Genomic DNA, 13,377 nt, shown 5'->3' with positions numbered 1-13,377 from the left:
AAGAAATTGAAGTCGGTGAAACATCGTACATTTCATGTCTTCTTCACTTTCTAGTATCATTTACTAAGCAGCACTTTAAATATGCGTATTTTTTGTCTGTCTACTATTTCTAAGATGTTTTGATGAGCAGATGTTCTAAAAATCTGTTTAGCCCACTAGATTTGACAGGGAATATGCAAGACGATCTTCTATTAATTATGTGAATCTGATGAATAATAAAAGCGTCTTTGGAGGCTGCTGTCACGTTTATGTCAAAAGTTGCTTTCAGAGACAGACAGATAGACTTACCAAGGAACTGTGCACGGGCCTGGTGCGGGTTTAAGGGCTGGACCTGCTGCATGTGTTGAGTTGTCATGTTCAGCCAATGTTGTGAACCTTGTTTGCTGTAGAACTGTGGAGGGACACACTCCTGCACCTCACGACTAATAACACACACACACACGCACACAAAGAGCAAACCAGGAAAACATCAGAGACAGCAGATTGATGCTAGCTGGTGTTTACTGATTGAGAATGTAAGTGTGTGTATGTGTATAGTATGTGTTCACTTGTCTGTCTCTGTATGTGCCGCTGTTTGACACTAATACTACTACAAAGGACAGAGAGTAAGGACCCATGGTCATATATACGTATAACCAACAAACAGTGGTTGCTGAACGGATGCTGGACATTTATGCTGGTGTATATTTACAAGGTGGGCAGGTAGATGGTGTCCTTGGCACGGTGCTGGAGGGCAGCCAGCCTGGCGATCTGCTGCAGATGCTGATCACTGGCCTTACCCTGAGGAACCACACTCAGCAAAGCCTTCAGGTAGTCTGGCAACACCTTGTAGAGAGATATAGAGAAGGCTATCTTGTATAATATAATGTATGGTATATGCAAAAATGTATAAATTAGTCAATTCAAACCACACAGAGACATTTAAATGACATGATTCAACAAAGGTTAGAGGTGAAACGCTTAAAAATGAATGAAAATGGGATGGCAATCTTGCAATAGGCAATATAGAGGAAATAGCATTGCCCTGTCAGAACAATGTGCATTAACTGCTCTCCCCCACTTCACATAGTTAGACCTGTACCTGGTTATAGTGCATGGTGACATAAAGTTCATTGTCTAGCTTGAGAGCCAGACTCCATATGACTCTTCTGAACCACAGACTGTAGTTGGCGTCCACTGGCTCTGCCTCTGTAGCAATGTCCAGGATGTACTCACGTTTGTTTAGAGGACGCACATTCTGACCTGAACAGAAATGCGAGTCACTAAATCTCTATTTATGCATATATTACTTTATATACAGTAGAATACTGGACTTTATCAAAGGCATTCAGATCTTGATTATACTGTAGATTGCTTCTAGCTAAATTACCTCTATGTGTGACCAAAAAGATGGCGTATTCATCCAGTGCCTCCACCCTCTGTAGTCCCATCTCATAGCAAAGCTCCTCGATGACATCCAAAGCTACCTGACATGAAAAGAAAATCAATGCACAATAAGCAATGGTGTAGTTTTTATGTGTAACAGTCACGGTCTGTCCGTCTCCAGCTCAGCTATGTTTGATATCAGAACACTTTGCGACAGTAAAATGCTTATCTTCTGAATCAAAACACTATCTGTTCACTGTGTGTGTGTGTGTGTGTGTGTGTGTGTGTGTGTGTGTGTGTGTGTGTGTGTGTGTGTGTGTGTGTGTGTGTGTGTGTGTGCCGCTCACAGAGCACGTCTTGATTTTCAAGTGCCTTTCGATGCCACCTGGCAGCAGGAACAGCTGTCTCTTGGAGCTCCGTCCCGCCTGCACACAAACGGCAAATCAGAGGGAGACGTCACTTGAGCCATCATCTGTGCTGGGGAGGCAGCTGCTGAACAAAGTCCCATTTAAATGTGACAGATGACTGGAGTAGAAACGTACTAGTAGCTAATCAAGTCTACAAACTAACCCCAGTCTAAACTGTCACACCTCATTTACCCATCACACATACAGTACTAACTAACACAGACTGGGAAGATCACGAGTGTTAATACATTATGCTAAATGAAGCCTAGAAAGTATGGAGTAAGCTTCACAGTGTAACATCCAATTTAAGTGATCATTTTTGACATATAGCAATACATTTATCATGTTATTCCATCATATAGAGTTATTTTTAATCACTATAAACAAGTGGCATAATACGCTTAATAAAAGACCAACCAGCATTGCTTTGAGCTCCATGCTGTTGGGATACTGTATGCGTCCACCGTACTGAAAAGTCCTCCTCAAATTCTGCTCACATGCCTTGGCAATACCTGTCAAGTCAGAACAGCAGCTGGTCAGTACTAATCAAATCATGTATCTGTTTGGTTGTCGGTGGGCTGACAGATGATGGATAGATTTTTTTGTTAGTGTTGTTTTTTTTCACCTTGGTACTGCATCCCGGGGCTGTCACACGCATCCTGCAGAAACCTCAATAAAAACGGCTTCATGACATCAGAGCAGCGGTGGAAAGCTGTCAGGATGTACAGCAGCCTCCAGCCTCTCTGACAACTATCCCTACATAAAACACACACACATCATTTACAGTTTTCCCACGGGGAGATAGTGCTGATTTACACATCTGTAGTGAAGGTCTGCATTTGACGTAATGTGTAGAGAGTCTTACGATTTGGAGCTGGTGTTGGCAGTGACTTGCTTCATCACCTGGCAGAAGGCTTCATCCTTCATCAGGCCGTGGTCACCACTTAACTAGAGGATCGATTCATGAGCACAGGAAGGATGAGACATGCGAGGATACACATCTACACATAAGAACACATGTTTGTGTTCAAATAAGTCTTATGAACACACATACAAATGTACAGGTCAATCTTCTCTCTTTATCACCCTTAAATACAGTGGTTTCTAACCTTTTTCGGCTTGTGACCCCATTTTGACATCACAAATTTCTGGCGACGTGTAGTCACGTGATTGCGGGGTTGCCGTCAATCAAGATGCGTCAGCTGAGATAATTTTATATGCTGCATTTTATTTTAACTCGATTTATATTCGAGAAAGTTTATAGAATACAGTTGTTTAAGATTGTGTGTGGTGTTTCTAATCATAATTTTTAAAAGAATAATTAGTTAAAAAAATATTTTTATCAGTAATTTTTTTTCTTCAATTACTAGGCATTTCAGGCGACCCCTTTTGAATTCCGACCCCAAGGTTGAAAAACACTGCCCTAATATGTTATATATATGTAAGAGAGAGTGAGTGACTGTGTGTGTACTGTACCTTCAGGATGTTGGTGACCAGGTCCTGTTCAGTCTGGCCTTTCAAAGGGAAGTCTCCCATGAACTTCATTATGGCTGGAAAAAAGATCAGAGAGTCAGAGAGCATGGGCAACAAGCACACAAATAAAAAAAAAAACACAAAGTCACGTCATTAAATCTTAATCACCCTTTACTTGCTTCCTTTCACCCTTTCCTCTCTCAAAGGCTTGATCTGATCTTTAAACCTGTATTGCTTTTCTAAAGCTGCCTAATATAAAGTCTAAAGCTCTTCTCTTCTTTGCCTCCTATTTCTATCCATTCTTCACACATTTACTCTCCTCTCACCTAAGAAGATGTCGGTGGCGACTCTGTTCATCCCACTGTCTGAGAAGTCGATGAGAGACTCCTGCATCGGAGACTGAAGACACAAATACAAAGTGAGAAAGAAAAGAAATTAGGACAGCAAATAAAAGTATGAAAAATATATGAATGTTGTTTTAAGATTGTGCAAACAATTGAATGCAGATATTTTACCTTGGAGAATTTGACCATGTCAAAAGGGTCCCTGCCTTCCTTCCCCTTTTTGGCTTTCTGATCACTGTGGAGAAACACAGGCAGCAGTGTATGTGTATACATGTCTATCTATGTAAGATCTAAGGAAGAACGTTTTCAAACTAATCACATCTGTCACATCATACAGCATGTGTGCATGTGGGTGGATTTCGTGTGTGTGTGTGTGTGTGTGTGTGTGTGTGTGTGTGTGTGTGTGTGTGTGTGTGTCTGTCTGACCTCCTGTTCCGCTGTGCCTCTCTGAAGTACTTCTTGGCAAACTCTGCCATGTGGTACTGGCTGCCCTGCAGAGGTAGGTCGTCCAGTTCGGTGCTCAGACCGTCCCCATACATCTCATTTACTACCTGATGCACGCACACACCAGACACCCGCAGAATAAAAAGCTCAGCAACAGTGCCACTCAAAGCAACGCCAAAGATGTAATTATCTATGAGATATTTCCATTTCTGCAAAACCAAAACATTCCAACGCATGCTGTATAAACACCAGCTGATACCATAATGTGGGGTTATTATTCCCGCTCAACTTGTTCTGGCTTGAAGCCTGTTATTCAGAGTGTTTCACTGTATATGTAATAATCATGATGATTTGTTTTACTCCAGTTTGAGAAGTGCTGCTGAAAGAGGGAGTAAACAACAACATAACAACGTAATGTGCACCTCTGTGGAAAGGTCGAGCTCGTGGGCAGCTACTGCGGAGCCCATCGCTACGGCAACAGCAGCAGAGGCGGCGACTCGTCCCTGTCTGTCTCGAGGCTCCAAGCGCTCGGCGGGGAGAACCAAAAAGTCTGGAGCAGCCACAGGACGGACAAACTCACTGGGAAACACTCCAGACTTTCCATACACAGCCCCAAACCGCCAGCCTATAGATACACACATAACACACACAACACAATAATTTACTGTCACTGAGAGGTCCAAATGTAAACAGAAATGCATCAAGTGTAACCCACAAAACTATATCGATCGCATTCACCACACAGAAAACCCCAAATGATCACAAGCAAATGAAACCTCAGTGAGAACGGTGACATTTAATAAAGTTTTAAAAGAAACAGAAACAACCAACAAACCAAATGCACACACACACACATACACACACACACAGAGAGCAGAAAAGCAGCTCCGCCGAACCCACCAAACTCAGCGGTGTCTCTTTTTATCTCCTCCAGAAGCATCACCTTCTTCCTTACTATGCAGCCGTAATATTTGCCTGCACATAAGCACACACACACGGACACATGTGAGTGTGAATCACAAACAAGAGATATACAATACAATGTTCACAGAGGCAGAAAGAAACGTGTGGGTTCCTGTGTGCTTTTGTGTCTCACCGGCCTCCAGTCCGTCCATGTGCTGCAGTCTGATGATGTCTCCTTTGTGGAAGCTGAGGAGACTCCTGTCCTCTGTGATGTAGTTCCTCACCGCCACCACGTACTCCGAGTCCTGACACAGACACGACATGCTGATGCTGACATCTAATGTAAACAGTGACTGACTGACAGACAGTGAGTGGAGGTGTGAGACTACAAAGTTGTCACATGTGGGGTATTCGCTGAGTTGCATTATGGGAAATATACCATCCAATTTCTATAAAGGTTGTTTGGACTTTACTCATGTGACATCCCGAACTGTGTCACTCACTTCAGTTTTGACTAATTGTTGAGAATCTGTTCTTTTGTGAGTCGCTCAGTTTTATGAATCTACCATGTTAAATCACCGGAGTGCTCCTTTACAAAAGGTTTCCATCAAATCATCCAAATTCAACAAGATGGCCACACCGCACACCTGCACAGCTGATGTCAAAGACTGGATGTTACAGAACTTCCTGCACAAGGTTCAAATCAATGGACGACCTATTAATATGTGAATGTGACTGTATTGGTTCTGCGATTCGTCTTGTTGTTACTTTATTTTAAAGTTATACTCAAAAATCATCCTCAAACAAACCAACAAAACACCCACACACCTTCTTGAGCTCTGTGAGGAAGTGGTCAATCATGTGTTTGACTTGCGGAGCCTTGGCGGAGAACAGGATCAGCTTCTCATTGGTCAGGTTGAACTCCAGCATGTTCTTAGATGGAATCGACACAAACAGGATGTCCGAGTAGCTGCACAGGAAAGTCACACGCAAAGGACATGAAGTCAATGTGAAGTCACACAGAGGGGGGAACTCGGGTCACAACACTTCATGGTCATTTGACACAGAACGTCAGAGAGTGTCGCATAAAACTAACCGTGTTTCTGCATTTTATCAATAATGAGATGAGAAGTCTCTGTGTTTTTCACCTGTAAGGCCTCAGCACTCTGAAGTAGTCTGATGCATTAGAGCTGCTCCTCACCATCTTCAGCAGTTTGATGCCTTTATGGGACACAGACAACACCTGCACCCCTGTCCCCACACTGCCCTGGAACACACACACACACAGACACACACACACACACACACACACACACACACACACACACACACACACACACACACACATGAAACTGAGTACAATCATATAACGTCAGCTGTCATAATGTAAGAGACAAAGAACTCACAGAGGCTGGGAAAAGGCGGGAAAAGTAGATCTCCCATAAGTCTCTTGCCATGGTGACCACCTTCTTTTTCACGTTCTCATCAGGTGTTCCTGAAACCTGATCCACCTTGTTCTCCGCTGTTTAACGAAGGAAGAGTTTAAATGATCTAACAGGTGAAGTGACACCCTAAGAGACTGGATACCTTGTGTTACAGAAAGGTTTTTAGCATTAAGAGTGAGAAAGTGTACTGTCTGGGGGTCTATGAGCAAAGGAAGTAGTTTTTCATACCTAAGAGAGCTTTCATCTTCTGTCTCTCCTCCTGAGTGATTCGGATGCAAGCTTCAGAGAAAGTGTCATGTACAACCTGCAGAGCAGATGTAAATTCAAAGGAAATAAGAATTTGCATTATAAATGTTGACAATTAATATTAGTATAAAATCAAATGTCAAAATTGTCATAGTGTTAACTTCTAGATTAAAACATCACTCTGAATGTCGATTAATAATTCCCATCTAAACCTCACCGGGCTTATGCCTTTTGATGAAATTATAAATGAAAAAAAAAACATAGGAAATGAAATAAACAGAGAAATAGGCTAAGTAAATGTAAATAAATATAGAATATGTAAATCAACCTGTTTGAAGATCAGGTCCAGAATGAGTGGATTGTTGAAGGTCTCTCTAGGATAGAAAACCTGCACACAGAAAAAGATGAATATTGGAGGTAATTATTGAAGTAAATATGCTGACATTTACTAATTATGATGTTGTCTGATGTTTAATGGAAGCATTTCTAGTCTACTTGCCAACAATGAGTACCCGGAAATGTTGAGTACCCCAAAGTTTTATGTTAGAAATATGTAGTATGGGTCCCCAGTATTCAGAAACTGCCGGATGCTAATTTATATATATTGGGCAATTAGCACAATTGACATAATTAGCATAAATTAGCATATTTTGCCTATATGGGCAATATTTCAACAAAATTGACTTGGCTGATCTGGGCAATATTGGAGTGGTTTTAGGGGTTATTGATGATGCTGAATCCATTTCTGACATTTTCAAAATTCAAAATGGCTGTCTAAACCGGAAGGGACCAGATTGAAATCCATCAAAATCGGCCCACTGGCGGTTTAAATCTGGTCACTACCGGTTTAGACAGCCATTTTGAAATTTGAAAATGTCAGAAATGGATTCAGCATCATCAATAACCCCTAAAACCACTCCAATATTGCCCAGATCAGCCAAGTCAATTTTGATGAAATATTGCCCATATAGGCAAAATATGCTAATTTATGCTAATTATGTCAATTGTGCTAATTGCCCAATATATATAAATTAGCATCCGGCAGTTTCTGAATACTGGGGACCCATACTATCTATTACTAACATAAAACTTTGGGGTACTCAACATTTCCGGGTTCACAATGGGGCCCTATGGGCTGGCAAGTAGACTATTCTGTGAAGACTAGACACATTTTACAGTATGTGAGTGGTAGCTTCACTGCACTTTGTTGTAATGCTGTTAAATTTCAGGATGAAATTAAAGTCTGCAAGAACATGCTGATGATGTTAAAGATTAGTGGAATAATATCCAATAGATTATCAATGAATTACAAAACAAGAAGTTGTCAGAAATTTCAATAGGCTTTTAGGGCTCATCCACCAAACTTCAAGACCCTGACTTCACATCCTGTGAATGAAGATACATCTTGAATGTAAAATAAATTATATATATTTATAAAATATATTTCTCCTACTGTGCTCATAAAACACACCTCTTTCCTCATGTAGAGCTTCCAGGGAACGTTGGAGTATGTGAAATGTTCATCACTGGTTCTGCTGTGGAGTTGAGTCTGAATGATCTCCTCCTCCACCGGCAACTCTCTAGAGACTGAAAACACACACAAACATGGACGCACAATGATTTTTGAGAACAAAAATGCTCACACATCACAAATCATCTCTATCATTCTGCTACTTCGTAGTATGTGCAAAGTTCACCTGGAGGAGGGGCGGGGCCTGTGCTGGAGCTGGTCGGCCCTGCAGGACGAGACTTGGCTGCCTTGGTAACCTTTACACCTCCCTCTTCTTTGCGTAGAGAAGATTGGGGCTTCCTCTGGGTCTGAGACATTACAGACTGTCAGATAGTACTGTAGTGTGTATGTGTGTGTATTTGTGTATATATAAGGGAAGGTACCGGTTGTGGTGGGTTTGCCATCTGGTCTTTAAGGATCTCCATAGCTTCATCGTGAGGATCTGACTTCTTTGTAAACATCTTTCCATCACCTTTTCTACACAGGCAGAGTAGCAGATTAAACACCACAGCAGCAGTGCGATAACAATCTCATGTGTACTGTATGTATGTGTGTGTATGTGTGTGTTACTTTTGGGTGGCAGGTCCAGTAGAAGTTGTTGTGCCGGCAGGTTGGTGCTGTTTGATGATGTCTTTGATATCGTGGCTGGGCTCCATGCGCTCAGTGTTGTTCACACTAGCTCGGACCACATCGTCGGGAGGGGGGCCACGTGTGGGGCCTGCAACACAACTCCCTATTAGGATCAAGTGCAGCCGTGCAACAGTTAAATTCAACACATTCAAAGGCATTTCCAGTAGTAATCAATGTTTACCTCAGATATCAGGTCACCTATGATCAGTTTATTTCATACCATCCATACTCCCAACTGCAGCATGTGGACGTTTATATTATAACGCCTGAGAGTCCCTAACAGATATCTTAGGGTCCCTGTACTGTTTTGTTCTCTGACCCGGAAAGGAACAATGTGGAAGTCGCGGTAAGTCCAAATTTTGATTTAATTGTAAAGCGAATTTTAAAATTTTAAATGATGGTCAAAAGGACGTTACTTGTGACCACGGAACAATTTTAAAATGAGTCCAGAGCCCATTAATGAACTTTTAAAAAACGATAGATTCTTGAACAAAAACAAATATAAACTGATCATAGGTGACCTGATATCTGAGGTTAACATTGATTACAACTGGGAATGCATTTTAATTCATTCAGTTTGAATACAGTTGTTGTTACAGCTCAAAAAATGAAATGTACAGGGTGATTGAAATTCAAATTTGTTATCAGGCACTAGTATCTGCTAATCTCTTTTATACATTTTGTCTTTAATGCTAAACATACTCATTTTCCGTTCCACAGCAGGGGGCGACGTCTTGTATGGGGACTGCTCACTCTCTTTGCTCTGCAGAAAAACAGTCAGATAGAGCAGGATATGTATTCATTTGCAGTTGAAGCCACGTGTGTGTGTTCATACAAACATGATGAAATCCTAAAACTAATTTTGGAAAGTACTAGTGTCTCTGTGTGTTTACTCACGAGACTGGGTGTGTGGGAGCGTTGCTGTAAGTGTGTGTGATGCTGTGTGGGAGGTGACTGAGGGGCCGGGGCCACAGGGGGGAAGGAGGACAACATCTGCTGCTGGATGGCAATGGCCTGCATGGTCATCTGCTGGGCCTATGACACACACACACACACACACAAACACACACACACAGGCCAAGTTAAGTGTTACTGAATATTGTCATGAAACTGACAAAAAAACAAAGTCAACAGCTTTATTGTCCGGGATGTGGGGAGAAAGGAACGAACCAGAATGATAGCCTGTTGGTTAATGATGGCCTGCTGCTGTTGAGTCAGCACCGCCTGCTCCGTCCCTAGAGAGACATAAAAATACATTTGATGTAGTAAGGATGAAAAGTCAAGTCTAATACACAAACAAAACTGCAAAATACCTTATATACTCCTCCATTGCAAACAAAGCACACTTGCATCCAATAACATAATAGATATTGATATAGTAATTAATTGTAACCATGCCCACACGCTTCAGGCCAAACATGCTGGAAAACTCTAACGCACACTGGTTCATTGTACCTAGCACACCTGTCATCCCAGGCAGACCTGAGACTACGGGTGAGGCGGGGAGCGAGGGCACCCCTGCCAGACCGGGGACCCCAGTGATATGGGATGCTACATCAGCATCTCTGTCAGTAGGGGGGGCAGCAGTGGGTGCACGAGAGGGTGAGGGGGTGGGTGCTGAAGGTGTGGCAGGAGTGGCGGTGGTAGGAGAGGTCTGCTGGTGGTAGGGATGTTGGGGACGGTTGTATTGGTGATACTGTTGCTGTTGTTGCTGCTGCTGCTGTTGTTGTTGTTGCTGCTGCTGTTGTTGCCGGTGCTGTTCGTGGTGATGGTGGTGGGAGGGGATTGGCATAGCAGGGATGGGCGGCATCATTCCTCCTGCTACTGGAAGCACTGGCACAGCTTGAGGAGCGGCGAGCACGGGACAGGGTGAGAGTTAGAAACTGCGTCTCCCCCCAGGGTCTGCCTCTGTTTTACATGAGCTTAAAGGCCAAACCTGGATTTCACAGTAACCGATGGCTATACCAATATAAATACAAATATACCAGTATTGGTTAGAAATCATTACTAACACTAACTTTGAGAAGATGTGTTGTAAATACATTTAATGATTAATTCTGATCTGAACATTCATTATGTACGCACATATATTTTATTGTATATACATTTATTTTACATTACGTAAGTTCAAAGTCAACTTTACTGTCAAAATCCTGTCATATGAAAAATCAGTTGAAATGCTGATTCTCACAGACCCTCGAGTGTTAACAAACAGCACACAATCAAGCAATAAAAACAGAAAATAATAAGAGAAATGTTAGGTACATTTAAAAAAAAAAAAAAAAAAAAGCTACTCAAAATACACAACCGAATAGTTACGTAACTTAACATATGTGTGAGTCTGGGCAATGTGCAAATGACAGTTACGTGTATTCTACAGATTATTTAAGAATATTTTAAATTATATACTTTGTCATGCATAGTGTGAAACTGGGTGGCAAGTGTGCACATGCACCATACATAGATACCTATAGACGGGGAGTAGAGGAGTCATCTGTGGTTACAGTGAATGGCTGTTCATGCATTATCTATGAGCCCGGGCTGCTCATTACAGCCTCTAAACGACAGATTAAGGTTGGTGAACTGAACACCTGAACCTTTACACTTGAGGCAGTTCAGTGTCATTGAACTGCTTCAACGCTCACTCTGAAACATTATGACAGCAATTACAATAATAAAAACATTGCTAATGATCTGCCTCACATAATAAGCCGTTTGATCGTGTTATTTCCCATTTGCTTATTGCTTCACTTTTTTACTGTTGACCTAGCGATAATAACTGCTTTGGAAGTGCAGGTTTAAGCAAAATAAATTCACATGTTTGAAACCAGGCAGAGAGAGAAGAGTTAGGAAAAAGGATGAATGGTGGCACAAATGAATGGAAAGAAACTGAGCTAGACTAGAAATGAAAAAGTGACAAAAAAAAACTAGATGTCACAAATTCCTTTTCCAAAGAAAAACTAATCGCCCATTTACACAAACAGTAGACGTGTCTTACCTCCAGGATGTATTCCTGGTGGATAAGGCCGGTTGGGGGCTGTGTGACTCTCCCCCTCTTCTCTTCCTCCTCCCGTGATGCCAATACCTCCTCCTCCCTTCATCCTTGCTGACAAACTTCCAGTCTTTTCCATGTCCTGGGGGGCAGAGCGAAACAGGTAACAGAGATTCAACAGCAGGGAAAAGATGAATGCAGGTGGAGAGGAAGTGGTATTTTAGAGACATGAAGAGTATGACAAAAAAGTTTCTCTGTTAGAGGGAGAGAGAGGGAGAGAGACTAAGGGAACAGGAGAGATGGAGTGTATTGAATTGGTTGATTCAGACCCCCGCTGCATGAGTCAGCAGAGCTGGGGGAACTGAATATGCCCCAGGAAGTACCGTATACTTTGTTAGAGAGGCTCCATTTAATATGCATGCATGGGCAAAAAAGTCTGAAGGCAACATCTGCAACATAAAAACCCCAGATACTGCACAATGAATTAAGCGATTTTCATTTTCAGCTCTTTTTCGCAAACATCAGCAGAAAATCCAAGTGAAGTGGTCTGATAACACCACATTTGACAACAATATTAATGCACTAGTATAAATATTTACAGTATGTTGTTTTAATTTGAAATAGTGTCTTTGAGACCTCCTGGTTAACACCCTACACACACAGTACCTGCACCGACTATCTCCCTGTTTCCTCCCAAGGACAGGACTTCTTCCCCCTTATTGTACCAACAAGCAAACCGTGAAGTTGCTGGTTAGACGGTCGGCCCCTGAGAGCTCTGCATGTCTGCTGCCTGCTGTTACAGGCAAATACGGTAGCACTCTCAGTAACCTAATCAGCCCTCCTGTCTGCTCCATTGATACACAAACAGAGGCAGTGGATCACATGTTCCATCCATCCATCAACACCCCACTCCCATTCACACTCACACAGAGGCCAGATCAGGTGGAGGGAGAGTATGATGTGACAGTTTTTGTTTTTTTGGACCCTTTATAATTGATCTTTTTCCAGTGTTATTAATTAATTGATTAGTCTATAAAAATGAACCAAATATTGGTACCATATCATATCATACTATGCCATACAGTACCATGCCATACAGTACCATACCATACCATACCATACCATACCATAACCATACCATATCATACCATACCATACCATAACCATACCATATCATACCATACCATAACCATACCATATCTTACCATATCATAACCATACCATACCATACCATAACCATAACATATCATACCATACCATACCATAACCATACCATATCATACCATACCATACCATACCATACCATACCATAACCATACCATACCATACCATACCATACCATACCATACCATATCTTACCATATCATAACCATACCATACCATACCATACCATACCATACCATACCATACCATACCATACCATACCACCATACCATATCATACCATATCATACCATATCATACCATACTATACCGTACCGAACCATACCATACCACACCACCGTACCATATCATACCATACAGTACCGTACCGTACCGTACCATACCATACCGTACCATACCGTACATTACCGAACCATACCATACCATACCATAGTACCATACCATACCATACCATA

General features: G+C 41.9%; 1 protein-coding gene across 1 annotated transcript in view; it reads right to left on the bottom strand.

Annotated features, from left to right (window-relative positions):
• LOC310990587 (unconventional myosin-XV-like) overlaps positions 1-13,377 on the bottom strand; it is a gene marked incomplete at its 3' end in the record, with an annotated part of 30,469 nt that overhangs the window by 974 nt on the left and 16,118 nt on the right. Inside the window, exons 34-61 of the mRNA XM_083978025.1 lie at positions 11,766-11,901; positions 9,938-10,002; positions 9,665-9,802; positions 9,470-9,530; positions 8,708-8,855; positions 8,521-8,614; positions 8,325-8,445; positions 8,099-8,214; positions 6,956-7,015; positions 6,610-6,685; positions 6,343-6,458; positions 6,085-6,203; positions 5,765-5,906; positions 5,130-5,241; positions 4,934-5,008; positions 4,456-4,658; positions 4,016-4,140; positions 3,761-3,824; positions 3,572-3,644; positions 3,249-3,322; positions 2,638-2,720; positions 2,398-2,528; positions 2,190-2,284; positions 1,713-1,790; positions 1,370-1,466; positions 1,082-1,242; positions 692-825; positions 289-422 (exon numbers count right to left, since the gene is read on the bottom strand). Of these exons, the coding sequence (XP_083834151.1) occupies positions 289-422; positions 692-825; positions 1,082-1,242; positions 1,370-1,466; positions 1,713-1,790; positions 2,190-2,284; positions 2,398-2,528; positions 2,638-2,720; positions 3,249-3,322; positions 3,572-3,644; positions 3,761-3,824; positions 4,016-4,140; positions 4,456-4,658; positions 4,934-5,008; positions 5,130-5,241; positions 5,765-5,906; positions 6,085-6,203; positions 6,343-6,458; positions 6,610-6,685; positions 6,956-7,015; positions 8,099-8,214; positions 8,325-8,445; positions 8,521-8,614; positions 8,708-8,855; positions 9,470-9,530; positions 9,665-9,802; positions 9,938-10,002; positions 11,766-11,901 (3,031 nt within the window). The remainder of the gene's footprint in view (positions 1-288; positions 423-691; positions 826-1,081; positions 1,243-1,369; positions 1,467-1,712; positions 1,791-2,189; positions 2,285-2,397; positions 2,529-2,637; positions 2,721-3,248; positions 3,323-3,571; positions 3,645-3,760; positions 3,825-4,015; positions 4,141-4,455; positions 4,659-4,933; positions 5,009-5,129; positions 5,242-5,764; positions 5,907-6,084; positions 6,204-6,342; positions 6,459-6,609; positions 6,686-6,955; positions 7,016-8,098; positions 8,215-8,324; positions 8,446-8,520; positions 8,615-8,707; positions 8,856-9,469; positions 9,531-9,664; positions 9,803-9,937; positions 10,003-11,765; positions 11,902-13,377) is intronic.

Source organism: Trachurus trachurus (genome assembly GCF_905171665.1).
Source record: "Trachurus trachurus genome assembly, chromosome: 8".
Taxonomy (NCBI): Eukaryota; Metazoa; Chordata; class Actinopteri; order Carangiformes; family Carangidae; genus Trachurus; species Trachurus trachurus.
This window is presented reverse-complemented; position numbering and strand designations above follow the sequence as displayed.